The sequence below is a fragment of the Perca fluviatilis genome, chromosome 14 (assembly GCF_010015445.1).
Source record: "Perca fluviatilis chromosome 14, GENO_Pfluv_1.0, whole genome shotgun sequence".
Lineage (NCBI taxonomy): Eukaryota > Metazoa > Chordata > Actinopteri > Perciformes > Percidae > Perca > Perca fluviatilis.
In genome coordinates this window covers 6,248,402-6,266,802 of record NC_053125.1, presented here as the reverse complement: position 1 = coordinate 6,266,802, position 18,401 = coordinate 6,248,402, and the positions used below count along the sequence as shown (strand labels likewise).

Here is an 18,401-nt window from a genome sequence, read left to right as displayed (position 1 = left end):
GAATAAAGTTTATAAACTCCATGTGTTCTGTGTGCAAACATCTTAATGTGTAAAGTAACTAAAGCTGTAACAGATGAATGTAGTGGAGTAAAAAGTACAATATTTCTCTCTGAAATGTAGCGGAGTAGAAGGAGAAAGTGGCATGAAAAGAAAAGACTCAAGTACCTCAACATTTGTACTTAAGTACAACACTTGACCCCCCCCCCACCACCACCACTGGCCTGACCAATTAGATATTAGATTAATCTGAATCAGTTTTAATGGCTGAGTCAGTGTAAACACATGTATCTTATTTGACTCTGGATTTTTAAAAACAAGGACAACATGTGACTACTACTGTATGTACGGATAGAAGTGTGTATATGAAGAAGTGAGTATGTACATGTACACATTAGGGGTGGTGAGAACCAGCAGAGGCCACATGATACAATATTATTGAGATTCTAAACATATTGCGATATTCTGCAATTTATTAATTTTTTTTGATTTAAAACACTTCTTTCCTTCCCCCTGACCTCGCCATCTTTATTTGACTAACTTCCTCCTGCACACAGACGGTCAGGTCACCCCTGCCAACCTCACCAGAAAACAACCTCAAAAGGCACCATCTAGTGGACCGAATATTGGTGTTATTATTAATGTGTCATGTGCAAATTATATAATAAAAGTTCATTAATCATTACCCTGTATCCATGTAAAGATACAGTGATACACTGAAAATAGCACGATACTAAGGCGCATAGATTTCCCCCCCCCACCACCCATAATACACATACATCTGCATACACATTTGAGGATTGTTAACAGTAATATACAGGTCAATGCAATAAAATGCAAAATTAAGACCTGGTGAAAATTATTTAAGACCTAGAACATAATTTAAGACTTTTTAAGGACTAATATTTTGATTTTGAAATTTTAGACTGTTATGGCATTTTTCCATTACATGGTACCTGCTGGACTCTACTCGCCTTTTTTGGTTTTCCATTACGAAAAAAAGTCCCTGGTACTTGCGAACAGGTACTTTTTTTGGTATCACCTCCGTCGAGGTTCCGAGGCGATACCAAGAGGTGACATGGAAGCCTGCAGACTACTGATTGGTCGGAGAGAATCATCACTAATCACTGCGTCATCATGGCTAGTGACAGACGGGGGTGTCCTGAACAAACCTGTCATTTTTTAAATAGTTTAGCCAGCGGTAGGGCTGCACAATTAATCGAATTTTAATCACCATCACGATTTTGACTTCCCACGATCAAATTTACGTGATCGAGCGATATTTAAAATGCGTCATTCCGTTCATAGAACGCTCCTTACCAAAGTTTTTGCAAAGCCAATCTAGCGCTCCACAAACCACTGTCTGATCACGTACCTCCATGAGCCAATCAGAGTTGTTCCCTGCACCGCGCAGCTTAGTTTTTAGATGTAGACAGTCACTGAGGACAGAGTAATGTGAGGAAAATTCCACAACGGGTAGCAGTCGGTCATCATAAGCCGGTCACAATGTTTACGAGTTTACCAGTAAACGCAACATTTTGTCCTGTCTGTTTTGTTTTTCAGACAACAGCAGTGACCAGTGCTAGTTTGTGTCTTTTAGATCATAGCTTTAGCAGCAGACTGTTTGACGTCCCACTGTTGGAATCCTCTATAGTGAAATACAGTCACACCGTTTAGCTGTCAGCATTTTAGCCGTTTTTAATCCAGTTACTACTGTAGCTAATGGTAGGCTAAAGTCACCTGCTGTGTAACGTGTTATTAGTGTTTACTGTAGCTAGCTAATGGTAGGCTAACGTTACCTGCTGTGTAACGTGTTATTAGTGTTTACTGTAGCTAGCTAATGGTAGGCTAACGTTACCTGCTGTGTAGCGTGTTATTAGTGTTTACTGTAGCTAGCTAATGGTAGGCTAACGTTAGCTGCTGTGTAACGTGTTATTAGTGTTTACTGTAGCTAGCTAATGGTAGGCTAAAGTCACCTGCTGTGTAACGTGTTATTAGTGTTTACTGTAGCTAGCTAATGGTAGGCTAACGTTACCTGCTGTGTAACGTGTTATTAGTGTTTACTGTAGCTAGCTAATGGTAGGCTAACGTTACCTGCTGTGTAACGTGTTATTAGTGTTTACTGTAGCTAGCTAATGGTAGGCTAACGTTACCTGCTGTGTAGCGCGTTATTAGTGTTTACTGTAGCTAGCTAATGGTAGGCTAACGTTAGCTGCTGTGTAACGTGTTATTAGTGTTTACTAGCGTGACATGCAGCGACGTTTATGTTGCCTCTAACGTGGGTTTCGGAGCATCAGAGCGCAACACAGACATGTAGCTAAGACCCGAAATCGCGCGTTGCTATTTCGGCCAGGTAGATACCTTTACGGCAAACGTGCATGTATGGAATGCGGCGCGACAACAGCTGAAATGCCATACTCATTCACAGTATCCTTCAATAAAGGAGAAATGTAGCACAATATGGATGTAAAAGCAGTTATAATTAGCCTATGTGACAATAAAATTTGTTTTGGTTAAAATCAACAAATAATCGTGATAATTAATCGTGATCTCAATATTGATCAAAATAATCGTGATTATCATTTTGGCCTTAATCGTGCAACACTGGCCAGCGGTGTTTTTTTTTTGCCTCCTTCAGCTTCTTTTGAAACAATATTTGTCTTCTGGCAAACAGCCACATGTCGAGAGTCAAAAACAACACACCTTCCATGTTCTGTGTTGTGTGGGTGTTTTTTTTTGTGTGTGTGTGTGTGTGTGTGTGTGTGTGTGTGTGTGTGTGTGTGTGTGTGTGTGTGTGTGTGTGTGACGCATAGTCGCTTTTTAGCGTGTTCATCAACGCCGTTTGGCCTCCATTGACTTACATTACCTTGCCATTGCGTGTGCATTGACGCCGTAGCGAGTAGTATGAAAGGGTGAAAATCCGCATAGGGAGGTTGGTCGGGGGGGAGGATGGGTCAAACAACACAGGACTCTCACCCAGGAGACCGGGGATCGGGTCCCGCGTGTCACGTTTCCTAAACTCAACCGTAGCTTTCTTCTCGCGATAACACGCCAAGTGGCCTGTATGTTTACGTCCGCTGTATACAGCGTAGACATACATGCGGATAGCTCAAAATGCGTACAGCTAACACGCCACTTGGCTTTAGGAAAGTGGGCGTGTAGGTTTACGCAAAGTCATGATGTCACGTAGACTGCTGTACAGTATCGACGTAGTAAGTTTGGCCAAACAGTCTTCTCAGTACGGGCCTCAAATTATTGGAGCTGCCTTCCTATTGAACTCAGAGAAAGCACCAGCTGTCTATCATTTAAAACCACACTCAAGAGATGGATTAAAAACAATCAAAAGTGCAATCATCAATAGCTGGTTTACCTCATCCTAGGTACTGCCCTTCTTTGTATTGTGCTTTTTTTGTCCCTCTCTCTTTTCTCTACTTTCTTAATTTGCTTTTTACCTTTCTTGCATTCTTTTTTATTAATATAATATGTTGATGTGTTGACCTGCCAAGGGACTACAGATGAAAATGAGCTTTTTTGCTAACTCTGGCACATTTACATATTGAATGTAAACAAAAAATGTCAATTGATGTGCATTGGGGGGTGAGACATAATCAATACTGGGCTTTTTCAGAAGGTTTTCGTAGCTTATTTTTTTGTCTCGTTTTCAATGTTTTTGTTGCTTTTTACGGACTTTTTGCTGCTTTTTTTTAAAAAAAACATTTTTGTTGTTTTTTTTGGGTTTTTGTCACCTTTGTCAAAAAGAAATTGGACAATTTTTTTCTGCGCTTTTGTCGGCTTTCCGGTTTTTTTTTTTTTTTTTCAGCGTTTTTGTCACATTTTGTGAGAGTTTTTTTTATTTTTTTAAGTTTTTGTCGCTTTTTCTGACAATTCTTTCAACGTCTTTGTCGTCTTTAAAAAAAAGAAATTCAAAGTTTTGGGCGCTTTTTTCAATACATGCAGACCGGGATGTCCCGGGACCACCCTAGATAATTGGAGATCTCAACCCCCACCCCCTCAATGTTGAACCCAAAGTTACACCCTTGGTGTACACAAATGGGTTTTTGTTACCTCATGGGGACCTTTCGTGTGAGTGTGTTGTCAGGGAGGTTTAATAAGGAAGTCCTTCCAGAAAAATGCGGAGTATTTTTGTGATTGTTGCGGCACGTTTTCTTAAAAAATGCGATGGAATATGCGGGATATTTATGCAATGAAATTGCGGGAACATGCGGGAAATTGCAAAAACTGAGGGAACTTGCAAAAACTGCGGTTTGATGAAAAAGAGAAAAAAAAGTGATTCCCCAAACACCCTGCTTTTCGATGATGTTCACGTCGCGTAATTACGTCACTTCGTAACGTTCCCATGGCGACAGGGGAAAATGGCTGCTCTTGTGTGAAGTAAACGCAACATTTTTCAACTTTCTGCTAAGATATGTGACTCTTTTGCAACAAAAATGCAGGGATTATGAAATCATGCAAGCCCCGCATATTCTGCGCTGAAATCTGCAATTTATGCTGCGAAAGTGCGGCGTATTTGAAAAAAGGCGGCCCCCGCATCAATATGCGGACTTTGGCTGATTGTGCATTGAATTATGCGATCGCATAATCGCGTTTTTCTGGAGGGACTGATAAGAACTCTTCTTTTGTGGTTTTGAGGGTTCTTTTGTTTATTTTTATGATTTCATCACAGACTAGTTGTTCAGGGAGAGATAGGGTGTGTCCCCAGGACGCATGGACGGTGAGTTTACTGCGTCCTTTAGGATTCTAATGCGTCACAGACGCAGGGCGCGTACCTACCTATCAACGTCACTGAACTATTATTAGGTACATTTCATATTCAGAAATCAAAATTTCAATGCTTTAGGATATTATTTGACTATAACTCCTCGATTGAGTCTCTGAAATGCTGTAAAAGGGGAAAAATGTATGTCTGCAGTTACACTACATGAAGACTTAAAGCAGTGAATGTTTTTGTCAATTCTCGTAGAAATGTAATGAGATGAGAAGTCGCCTCGTCAATTACTAATCTGTCTGTATTTGTTTGTTATATACTGTTAAATAAAGTTTGTTAAAAAAAAAACATTACTGAACTTGGATTGAACTGTTGTCTGGTTTTAGTAGAGCTGCAAAGTCAATTGATCGATTCATTATTATACTATTAAATTAATTGTCAACTATTTTGAAAAAACAAGACATTTGAGGACGTCATCTCAGGCTTTTTGGGAAACTCTGATCCACATTTTTCACTGTTTTCTGACATTTTAGAGACCAAACAACTAATCAAGGAAAATAATCGACAGGTTAATCGACAATGAAGATAATCGTTAGTTGTATTCCATATACCAAAAGTCCGTTCAATTCATTTGGAAATGAGAAACCATGAATTTCGGTGATGAGGTGAGGCTTTTGTTTGCAGTGGTTGCAGTGGTGTCTGATGCTGTGGAACTACAGTAAAGCACAGTAGTTCTATTCATTGTAAAATATATTTTATTCAATGTAGAAATGAAACCTTTTTGTAATATAGATTGTCTGTCGTTTATCCGATGAAATGGCTTTCACAGTTTACAGTTGTTTTTACCTAAAAAGCCAGATGAGCAGGAGTGGAACTGCTCTTCTCACCGTCATGGCTAACTGGAACTAAGCCAGCGTTAACACATTTAGTTCCCACCTGGGTTTTTGCTGCTATGTCTATGACCCCGTTTTCACCTGGCATTAACATCCGTCCTGAGTGATCAGATCACAAGTGGACAGCTCTACGAACAGGTGACGATTCTCTCAGGACGCATTGAGATCGGATCGAAAAAAAAACGCATCTGGAGGCGGTTTGATCCGCATGTGTCCACATTCAAATAGCTGTGAGAACACTGAATATATTTCTCATGTCACAGAAAACACTATGGGCTCTATCTTTCACCCGAAGCAGCACAAAGCCTGACCCAAGTGTCTTTGCTAGTTTAAGACCGTAAGTTGTCAGTTTCCCATCCAGTGCCAACGTCCTTTAAATAGCAAATGCACCTGCGCCCATCTTTGCACCCATGGGCGTGCTGGTCTTACAGGAGATGCATTCTTAGCGTATTGCTATCTTGAGGCAGCGGAAAGTGATCGTGACCAACAAAAACTAAAGTCAATAGCGCAGCATTTCATTGTTTTTTTAACAGCAAATTAGTAAAATGCTCCAAGGCTCGGGCACAGCGCGTGCACACTGTGCTTGTTACACACACAGGGACGCGCAGCAGCACACAAAGCACATTACAAATAAAAATATTATGGTGCAAATCCTCCATCATAACAGCAATGCTCCAGGGTCCAAATGCGCCTGGCTTTTAAAGGGAATGGGAGATGATCTCTGATTGGTTGATTGCATGTTACGCCCAAAACACACCTCTGATTAATGAAGACACTAAGTACAACCCTTTCGAACCATGCGTCCGGCGCACGGACCCTTTTTTCTGCCGCCAAACTAGCAAAAGTGGATTTGGACACGCCCTAAACGCACCTGGGCCAGGTGCTTGACGCCGTGCGCTTAGATCGTTACAATAGCTCCCTAGGAGTGTATCGTGTGTTTTGGATGTTTTTATGATATTCTGTTAGTAGTGTGTCTGTGTTTTTGTTCCTGCGTGCTGCCTGCTCCTATAACCCCCGGCTGTCTCCAAATAACGTCAAAACTCCCTGCTCTTAGGTCATCTCCTTTTGTTATTTCTTTAGTCTCGCATTACCAGAGCTACACAGCTGTCTGGAGCCGGCGCTGAAACGCCTGGTCAACGCAGCGGCTGGATAGCGGACATTATAAACACACAACCAGCCTATATGCTAGCGGAAATGACATACGTGTTTATTTGCAGGGAAGAAAGATCCGATCCAAGTGGTCACTGAGGAGGCACATGGAGACACATTCTACAGACAGGTGAAAACACACACACACACACACACACTTGGGATCGGATCACTCCGATCGGACTGTAATACCGGGTCAGAACAGGCCCTATGGATGTGTTGGTTCATCAGTTCCTGAGGACTCTGAAAGGGAGTCCGTGTCCCGGTATGATGACATCAGCGGTGCGCAGCGCCTCCCGGCGACTGACCTCGTGCGCCGCAGTGTTCATACTCAGGGCGCGCCAGCTGTCCTCGTCTGCGCAGGACTCAAATAAGTCCCCAGCAACAAGTACCGTGCCCGCCGAGGTTCCCGTCACCCGGACGCTGACGTCTTGTCCCGTGTGTCCGGGACTGGGAACTACAGATACCTGTGGGAGAGACGCCACGCTGTCAACGCCTGAGGGAAGAGCAGCAGCAGAACACACAAGGCTGCTGAGCTCCGTCACAGTCTGACTCCTTTGTTTTAATCTCTTTTCACTGTCAAACATAATTTCCCGGTTGCATTAAACGTACTATATTTATTCAAGCACCTTTTGCCCTCTGCACCATTGCCTTTCTGTCTACAAATGCCATGTTTTTTTGTGTAAATATATTTTTCCAAGTTTTAGCTGTAGGTCTATTTCAGTGCATTGAGAGCAATGAAAAACTGGAGTCAAAAATTCCTTGTACAGTGCCTTGCGAAAGTATTCGGCCCCCTTGAACGTTTCGACCTTTTGCCACATTTCAGGCCTCAAACATAAAGATATAAAACTGTAATTTTTTGTGAAGAATCAACAACAAGTGGGTCCCAATTATGAAGTGGAACGAAATTCATTGGCTATTTCAAACTTTTTTAACAAATAAAAAACTGAAAAAGTGGGCGTGCAAAATTATTCAGCCCCTTTACTTTCAGTGCAGCAAACTCTCTCCAGAAGTTCAGTGAGGATCTCTGAATGATCCAATGTTGACCTAAATGACTAATGATGATAAATAGAATCCAGCTGTGTGTAATCAAGTCTCCGTATAAATGCACCTGCTCTGTGATAGTCTCAGAGGTCCGTGTAAAGCGCAGAGAGCATCATGAAGAACAAGGAACACACCAGGCAGGTCCGAGATACTGTTGTGGAGAAGTTTAAAGCCGGATTGGATACAAAAAGATTTCCCAAGCTTTAAACATCCCAAGGAGCACTGTGCAAGCGATAATATTGAAATGGAAGGAGTATCAGACCACTACAAATCTACGAAGACCCGGCCGTCCCTCTAAACTTTCAGCTCATACAATTAGAAGACTGATCAGAGATGCAGCCAAGAGGCCCATGATCACTCTGGATGAACTGCAGAGATCTACAGCTGAGGTGGGAGACTCTGTCCATAGGACAACAATCAGTCGTATACTGCACAAATCTGGCCTTTATGGAAGAGTGGCAAGAAGAAAGCCATTTCTTAAAGATATCCATAAAAGTGTCATTTAAAGTTTGCCAAAAGCCACCTGGGAGACACACCAAACATGTGGAAGAAGGTGCTGTGGTCAGATGAAACCAAAATCGAACTTTTGGCAACAATGCAAAACGTTATGTTTGGCGTAAAAGCAACACAGCTCATCACCCTGAACACACCATCCCCACTGTCAAACATGGTGGTGGCAGCATCATGGTTTGGGCCTGCTTTTCTTCAGCAGGGACAGGGAAGATGGTTAAAATTGATGGGAAGATGGATGGAGCCAAATATAGGACCATTCTGGAAGAAAACCTGATGGAGTCTGCAAAAGACCTGAGACTGGGACGGAGATTTGTCTTCCAACAAGACAATGATCCAAAACATAAAGCAAAATCTACAATGGAATGGTTCACAAATAAACATATCCAGGTGTTAGAATGGCCAAGTCAAAGTCCAGACCTGAATCCAATCGAGAATCTGTGGAAAGAACTGAAAACTGCTGTTCACAAACGCTCTCCATCCAACCTCACTGAGCTCGAGCTGTTTTGCAAGGAGGAATGGGCAAAAATGTCAGTCTCTCGATGTGCAAAACTGATAGAGACATACCCCAAGCGACTTACAGCTGTAATCGCAGCAAAAGGTGGCGCTACAAAGTATTAACTTAAGGGGGCTGAATAATTTTGCACGCCCAATATTTCAGTTTTTTATTTGTTTAAAAGGTTTGAAATATCCAATAAATTTCGTTCCACTTCATGATTGTGTCCCACTTGTTGTTGATTCTTCACAAAAAATTACAGTTTTATATCTTTATGTTTGAGGCCTGAAATGTGGCAAAAGGTCGAAAAGTTCAAGGGGGCCGAATACTTTCGCAAGGCACTGTATATGTTCACATAATAATCAGGGGTGTCAAACTCAACTTCCCAGAGGGCCACACTGGAAAATAAGAATCACATCAAGGACCAGACGTGTTTATTTATTGTTTATTGATAGGCTTTTATTTAATCGAAAAAGTAAAATATATTTGATTGTATTATTGCATGTGTCATATAGTCTTCTCACTTACAGTTTTGGTCAACATAAAGTCCTAAAGAAGTCAGGAAAAAGTTCCTCAGCCATCATAGAAAAGAAGCACCCAAAAATGTTCGACCAAAAATGTCGGCAAAAGTGACAAAAACTAGGTGGGCCAAAATGTATCATGAACATAAATTGATATGCGGCCGGATCATAATCTGCGAGGGGCCGGATTTGGCCCGCGGGCCTTGAGTTTGACACATGTGACATAATTGGTCAATAATAAATCGGATTCTGATTTTCCCCTAGGTAGTGTTATTTATGTTAGCTCTTTTTTATTTATTTAGTCCCAGTGTAAGTCCTGAGCTTGGAAGTCCATGTTAGTTTCAGGCAGTTTCATCCTTTTTTATTTTTAGAAGCTTTTATTTTGAAAACTAACTAAAATCTAGTTTTAGTCAGGCACCGGTACGCAAACTGCCTGAAACATTTGACTAATTTGACTTCCGTTTTTCACCACACTGAATTAAAACACTGCGTTATAAATGTATTTTCCTGTTCTGACGACTTCTTTGTCACAGAATGTTATTTTCAGACAAGAGGAAGTGAATGTGTTGACTAATGGAAGAGTTTTATGAAGCCATTTGCTGTTTAGCTAACCGGAGCCCATGCTTTAGACGGAGTCCCTTCCCCTTTAAATCCCCAGTGATACTCACATGCTCGTCAACGCAGTAGGCATGTCCCTCTGCTAGCTTGTTGGGCCGGTATGTGTCTCCTTCGCTGATATCATACCCGACTATCATCATCGCTGCTGGGAACAGACTCAGGTTTCCTACGTGGTCTGAATGTCCGTGAGTCCCCACGACCACGTTAATGTCCCCCGGGTCCAGACCCCTCTCTTTCAGCGTCGCTAGGAGAAAGTCCCGGTCCCACGGGCCCCCGGTGTCCACCAGAATAGTCCTGTGTCCGGTTATGAGTGTGATGGTCCCGTCCGCTCTGAACGTGCCGCCGGGCTGAGGGAGACAGTACCCGGCTTTGAGGACGGACACGGAGTACGGCTGTCCGGGGAAGTCCAACTGAGACTCTGACAGAGAGACTGTTTGAAACTGACCGGAGACCACTTTACTGTCGGTCCCCATCACGTTAGCATGGACAGGCCATTCACTTTCACCTGCTTCCACCATACCATAACACAGCCGAATTTGCGTTTCCTAGGATGGAAAATGTCCCACCCTACTCCCTCTGATTGGCTTACGGCAACAAGTCCTAGCCAATCAGAGACAGAGTAGGGCGGGACATTCCTTCGCCATCCTAGGAAACGTGCAAACCATTGTAACAGGGGCAATATCGCCACCTGCTGGACCGGAGTCTGTATAACATCACCAGTGCATTTTTTTTTTTTTTAAAGATAACTTTAGATTTAATGTTTCTTCTTTGACACTGAACAGCAGAAAGCATCCCTTTAATGTCAAAGTCAAATAAATGATATTTATATATCCCAAATCACAAATTTACCTAAAATGGCTTTACAACCTGTATAGCATAGTACACCCTCTGTCCTTACAGACAAAATTAAGATCAGGAAAAACTACTAACTAAAATAGGGAACTAAAAAAGGAAGAAGCCTCAAGAAGAGCAACAGAGGAGGGGTTCCTCTTCCTGGACAGACAGACATGCAATAGGCTATATATGGCATCCATGCACAGAGCAGACAGAGATAACATTAAAAAAAGTTGTGATGTAAGCTTTGTGAAGTTTGACTGTGGAGGTGTACAGTAATGATAAATATAAATAAAAAAATAAAGTGAAGTTGTTCGTGTTAAACAAAAGACCCACCTCAGCACCAACATTCACAAGAATGGAAGGTTTCTCATTCCCAAATGAATTGGACAGCCGTATTAATGTATGGACTAACAATAGACATTTAGTTTATTTTGGTGATGTTATAAAAAAGAAATGGTAAATCAGGGAGTTTTCTAGAACAGCGGTTCCCAAAGTGGCGTCCGGGGACCCCCCAGGGGTCCCTTAGAGGGTCCCAGGGGTCCCCAGCTAAAATGGAAATTTGTTTTCCCTATAATTCTATCCATAAGTATCACAATGACAGAGTGTATGACTATTCTTGTCATGGATTTCATACACTTTCTGTAATAAAACATATATTTTTTTTAAATCCTATCAGATGGGGCACCCCCAAAGAAACAAAATCTCATCAGATGTGGGTCCGTGGTCTAATTTGTGTCAATTAAGTGAAGTGAAAAAGTTTGGGTAACCACTGTTCTAGAAAAGTAGTGACTTCACTTTTTATGTCCAAAAAGAGACACATTCTCAGCTATTCTTAAGCTTTTTCTTTTACTCTTGTGTCTGCATACCTTCCACATAAAAACCTACATATTGTGCTTCAACGTCACTGAAGTGTGTGTGCGCTTGCAATCTGCTATGCAGAGTTGCAAGGTGCATTAGGCACTGAAACAACCTGCTTTCAGTTCATTTCCCAGTACCGTGGATACTTTGTTAGAGCATCACTGAATGGGCCAATATTAGCTGAAGACATAACTGTCTTCCGGTGAATTAATGCACCTTTTTTCACACTGAACTGAAATGCACTCCTGCACTTTTTCTCTGCTGCTAAATTCTATATATTCTACCTCCACCTCACGGTTAATCTAACTTATAACAATTAGTGCTCTGTTACATGCCCTGTCTTGTTGTCTGCTGTCTGTCCCATCCATTGTCTGTCTTGAATGCTCTACTTTAAGTTATTGCACTTTATGTATATCTATAATGTGTGTGTGCACTACATGTAGCCTGTCTCAAATGTCGTTTTTATACATTTTTAAATGTGTAATGTCACAAACCGGCTCATGGCCTGTGGCAAAGAATGAGGGGACACCAACAACAAGCATAGGCCAATCAAAAAGAATTTATTGTAAACCAAAATTATTAACTTTAAACAAAGAAAAAGGAATGAGGTGTGAGAATGTCATAATGTAAGGTGTCTGTAAAGTGAATGGATGAGTGAGTCTGTATGTGTGAAAATGACCGAGTGTAAACAAAGTAAAACTATAAAGGAACAAACAAAACAAGATCATACCTGGAGGAGCAGAGAGAGAGAGAGAGAGAGAGAGAGAGAGAGAGAGAGAGAGAGAGAGAGAGAGAGAGAGAAAAAAGAGAGAGAGAGAGAGAGAGAGAGAGAGAGAGAGAGAGAGAGAGAGAGGTTAGGAGCAGCTTAAATACCCTGAGCCCAGGTGGCTCCAATCACTAACGACCCTCCTCTGCCTGCAGGAGGAACCACCCCTGCACTGCAGAGGAGGGGCCGTAACAGTAATGGTGCGTTCTTTTTGTCCACCGAAGTCGTTTTACGAGTTGTTTTCCGGATTTACGACCCGGAAGTTGCAAAAAGAACGCCCCCGAGGTCGTATTTACGACTCGTCAAGTCGTCTGAACTCAGAGGACCCCGAGCTCACTTTCAAAGATGGCTACGTCGTGCATCACACGTAGTAAACATTGTGGTTTTCTACAATTTTAAGCACTTTTGTCTTTGTTGTAACCAAATGAAGAAGTCGTACACATAGCGCTGTATACTGCTACCTATAGGCATGTCTCTACAGTCTTATTAGGAGTTAAACATAGCGCTGTATACTGCTACCTATAGGCATGTCTCTACAGTCTTATTAGGAGTTAAACATAGCGCTGTATACTGCTACCTATAGGCATGTCGCTACAGTCTTATTAGGAGTTAAATACCGCCTGATTAGTTATTTTGTAGCTTGTGCAGCTGAAATTGGCTAAAAACGCTCGGTTGCTATATGACAACAATGGCTTTAAGCCGAGTCTTGAGCAGAAAGCAGAGCAGTAGCCTAACGTTAACATTAATCAAAACGTAATTTTCATGTATCAAACTGTGAAATATATGTGTGTAATATGTCAATAACTGGGTGAATAGAATCCTAAATGTTACTAAAAATGTTACAAAAATCCATCTTTTCTCCGACTCGTAGTATTGTGTGACAAAAAGAATGCAACAACCCGCGGTTATTCGTTTTACGACACGGATGTGACGTCACGCTCAAGCTACTAGTCGCGATTACAAGACAAAAAGAACGCACCATAATACCACATGACCCATGGTGAAACGGTGTTTCGTCTCACTATATACAGTTTATATGGTTGAAATGACAATAAAACCCACTTGACTTGTATTTTAGGATTTTTTTGATGGTTTAAACTTTAGTGCGTAACTTTTTGATATTAATGAACGTCCGTTACATTCAAGCCATTGCCAAATGAGTTGCTACAAAGCTAATTAGGACTATCAGCTCCACACAACTCTCTCTGGATTTGTCAGTCTGGCTGTGTTCAGAAGATTGTGGCGTCCGGTGACTTTCACGCGCAGAAACTCGAGTGAAGATAATGACCTCTTCTGAAGAGTCCGTCATGTTTGTTTAATCCTCCGTGTCCTCCTTGGCTACTAGCAACCGCGTGGAGGAGAGACGGGGGACGGTACGCCAACAGTTTTGTTGTCATAACTTAAAATGCCTCATGGGGGCGACAGAAACTATGTACTATAGCTTTAACACACACACACACACACACACACATACAAAAGACTCTTCATAAAGGAATTTCATAATTTAGCATCTCAAAATGAATAGTGGTCAACATGAATTCATATTAAAACAAGTAACAAGTAAAAAAAACCTACGTATTTGTATGGAGACAACATCCTGTCCTGATTTGCTAAAAAGAGTTGTTGACTCAACATCAGATGCAGACACGTTTAGGCTTCACGTTATTCATTGGACGTAGCTTTATTCGCCCAGAATAGTAATGTGCTGACTGTACAGATGCTAGCCGCAAAAAGAAGTCTGTTTCTATATTAGTCCATGAGAAAATGACCCTACTTCTCAGTGTTTTCCATGTTCCATCTTAAACTTTGACCCTCTCCCTGTGTGTTTTCACTTCATGCAAAGTCAATTGGAACATTTTTCTGGCCTAAAAAAGGGAGAGAGAGCCTTAAGAGTTGAAATGTTTCCTGGGGAATGACATTTTGCTGCTGGTAACCTGATTCGATAGGTCCAGCCTGTAAGTAGGCCTATATAAGATAGCTAAAAGAACTGACTGTGGTGTCAAGTCAAGATAACACTAAACAGATAACTCTGTAATGATTAACGTCAGAAAGCAACGTTGCCGTTTGAACCCGAGGAAATAGAACGGGCATGTTGAACAGTTTGCCGTGGTCATTTGAATAGTTCAAAAGAAAATGGCGCTCCGCACAGTGCACTGACCTAGAAATATAGTATAGTTAGCCCGCTCCGACAGTCACAGTTCTTTACAATGGCAATGGTAGACGTGAAATGGGAATGTCCGTTCTGCTCTTCTATTCTATTTCTAGAGTTTTAACACCGTTCTTACTTTCAATGCTGTAGAATCTCGCCATTCTTCTTGTTCCTCTGCTTTTGTAATGAAATAGCACCTAAACTTACATTATTATTACTGTTTTAATATGTTTGCTAAATGTACAAAATATTGTCAATTGTTTCCCCAAAAATTCCCCTTTTCTTATTAAATTATGAATTAATATGTACATGTATTGATACAGATACTAATAGCTTTATTTATTACCGAAGAGCATAATAACTTTTATTTGTATAGCGCCTTTCATGAAACCTAAGGACACTTTATAGAATGACAGTGGCTATGCTAAGGGAGGTTGTAGGCTGTGGTGAACAGGTGGTGTTTCAGGATTAAAAAAATAAAATATGTCCAGGGATGTAGCATTTCGGATATCTGCAGAGAGGGTGTTCCAGAGGCATGGGGCTGCAACACTAAAGGCTCCGTCTCCGAAGGTACAGAGTCTGGTGGGGGGGGAACCCAAGAGCAGGCCAGCGTCTGAGGACCGCAGGTTTCGAGTTGGGGGTGTGTGGATGCACTGTAAAAATTATCAGGGTGGTTCTACTTAAAAATTTAAGTTCAATTGCTGCCTTAAAAATGTGAGTAAAGCCAACATTAAGAATAGTGTTGTTTCAACCCACAAAGTTAGATTATAGAATATGTTTAATTAATGATCATTTATTGTTTGAACTTGATACTGTGATTTAAAACAACTATCAATACTACATTGTCCACTCAAGGAAACTTGCTTCCTCTTGTCAAGCAAAAATACAATTGTATGCTATTTCAACTCACGAAGGTAAGTTAGAGAAGATGTTTAATTAATAATTTATTGTTAGAACTTGATACTGTGAGTTAAAACAACCATCTATCTTACATTGTATATTCAAGGAAACTTGCTTCCTTTTGTTAAACAAACATACAATTTTACATTTAATTTCAACTAACTGTATTCATACCAATTGTCTTTTCAAGTTAGGTGTACTCATGTTTTTAAGGCAGCAATTGAACTTATACTTTCAACTTAAGCAGACTAATGTTTTTACTAAAAGATCACACACTGTAATAAATTTCATGGTAGTTTAACTTGGAAATGAAAGTTCACCTTTAGCCTTGAAAATTGAAGTTAACTCAACTTGGCTTAAAGTTAATGAGGGTGATGTAACTACAGTGTTCTAGTTTTGTTAAAGTTGTTATTTTAGTTGATTTAACTTTTAATTACTTAGTTTAACTTCATACTTTAAATTAAAACAAATAAATTACTTTCTTTAATAATGCAAGAAACCTTCCTTGCCTAGTATAACAGACATACTTTTCTGCTTTATTACAACTCACGGTTTAAAGTTACAATAACATAACCACATTTATAGTGGAGATAGTGTGGGTGCTTGGGTGCAGCCGCCCCAGGGCCCCATGCAAAATAGGGGTCCCTCTAAAGCCTCTGATCTTGCATCACTTGGGCTAATGAAGTGACACACTGCTGATTAATAGCTGAAGGAAGCCTATTACTGCTCAAAGTCTAATGCTGCAATACTCCAGCTCTTCTTATCAAACATAACAGTCACTTAACTCATGGTTACAAATGTAAACCAGCACAACAATGACAATTACCAGGCAACAAAACACTACATTGCAAGCACACGTTTAATAAACGGAATTCAAACAAACAATTCCGAACAAATTGCAAACTTTTCAGCAAATTTTAACACAACTCTATTTACCGCCTTGCATCATGGGAATTGACCAGCCAATGAACCAATTGCACCTGACTGCAGTATGTAGATTGGGGTTGGGCTAAATGTGGGCGGAGCTGTTTGACTTTTGAAAAGTACTTTTCAAGTACATTTCAATATGAGAAGAGTGAAATGCCAAATTCACAATTCACAAGCCTTTGACAGGTACTCCCTCCTCCCACTAGTGCTTTGTTGTTTGTTATATTTTAGTAGAAATTTGCATAGGCTACATCACTTATCTGCGGTGTATAATCAATTTATTCTGTCCATGCTTTAACTATGCTGTGAAGACAGGTTATTTTAAAATCGAAAGGCAACCATTTTTTGTTGCAACACACACACTTTTTTTTTCAACTGATAACTTACATACCCAAGTTCAATCAACACATACATATCTGATAAAAAATTTAAATAGTGGACCCAATGAATAAATGCAAGTTTAACTTTCAAAAACTCATAAAGTTGAGTTCAAAATCCAAAACTTGTATAAGCGTGTTCAGTTAAAAATAAGAAATAAGTGGACATAACTAAATGGGTCTGTACTTTTTTACAGTGTGGAGGAGGTTGGAGAGGTACCAGGGGCCAGGGCGCGGAGGGATTTGTAGGTGAGAAGGAGGATTTAATACGTGATGCAGGGACTTAATTGGGAGCCAGTGAAGGTGGATGAGGGTTGGGGTGATGTGCTGCCAGGTCTTGGTGTGTTTGAGGACCCTGGCGGCAGACTTTTGGACATACTGGAGCCTGTCTATGACAGAGGGAGCCCAGTAAAAAGGAATATGGGAAAGTGCGAGATCCATAAATATGCAAGAAGGAAAATATTTCAAATAAGAACTGAATAAATACAACAAAAATACAAGGTCAAATAATGAAACCAATTAAGTGCTGAGTCTATTGCGCATAACGAATTTCAATTGGAGAACCCGCTTCTACCAGAGAGAGTTTAAGTCGCTCTGCTGGGCTCCGATGACTTAGGATATCGTTAAAGTTCATGTCCTTCACAGACAAACCGTTAAACCAACAGATGAAATAAAAAAAGTTAACAAGCTCTCAATATAAGACAGATAGACAGTAGACCTACACAGCATCGATCTACACACACCATGATAAAATATTACGTATAAATCAATAAAGTTGAGTGTAATCTAATCTAACCCTAACCCTGCGGCAGTTACATAAAGTAAAGACAATTTGTACTTAAGGATAAAACCATGAGTATGTTCCATTAGACACACACACACACACACACACACACTGTACCTTTGAACTGATCAGTGATCAGCTCCATTAAAGTCTTTTTGGACAATTTATTGAAAGATATTTGTGGGCCTTTTTTGGCATTTATTTGATAGGACAGCTGAAGTCAGGAAAGGAGGGGTGGGGGACAACATGCAGCAAAGGGCTGCGGGTCAGACTCGAACCCAGGCCACAGCAGTGAGGACTGAGCCCTTAGTACACGGGTGTCAAACTCAACTTCCCAGAGGGCCACACTGGAAAATAAGATTCACATCAAGGGCCAGACATGTTTAGTTTATTTAGGCTTTTATTTAATCGAAAAAGTAAAATATATTTGACTGTATTATTGCATGTGTCATATAGTCTTCTCACTTACAGTTTGGTCAACATAAAGTCCTAAAGAAGTCAGGAAAAAGTTCCTCAGCCATCATAGAAAAGAAGCGCTCAAAAACGTTGGAAAAAGTGGCAAAAACTAGGTGGACCAAAATGTATTGTGAACCTAAATTGGGCCGGATTTGGCCCCCGGGCCTTGAGTTTGACACATGTGCCTTAGTACAGTGGTTTTTCCTTGGCGGCCCCCCCCCTTACTTATGTCTTAGAAAAGCCCTCCCCCGAAACCGAAGTTGAGGTAACTCGAGAGAGTTTTTGATACAGAGAAGTTGTCAGCACTTTTACATTTCTCCGACACTACTAAGTAGCCTGCCTACAATTTTAAGAGAGAACAAAAATATATAGTTTTTATACAGACTTTTGTGA

The 18,401-nt window shown here is 40.8% G+C and overlaps 1 protein-coding gene across 1 annotated transcript; it reads right to left on the bottom strand.

Moving 5' to 3' along the window:
* Window positions 1-6,799: 6,799 nt before the first annotated feature.
* Window positions 6,800-10,510, bottom strand: mblac1 (metallo-beta-lactamase domain containing 1). The gene is made up of 2 exons (XM_039823628.1): window positions 10,005-10,510; window positions 6,800-7,232 (listed from the first exon to the last, which is right to left on the bottom strand). Exons 1-2 carry the CDS (start codon window positions 10,470-10,472, stop codon window positions 6,993-6,995), a joined length of 708 nt encoding a protein of 235 aa, XP_039679562.1. The 5' UTR covers window positions 10,473-10,510; the 3' UTR covers window positions 6,800-6,992.
* Window positions 10,511-18,401: the final 7,891 nt, after the last annotated feature.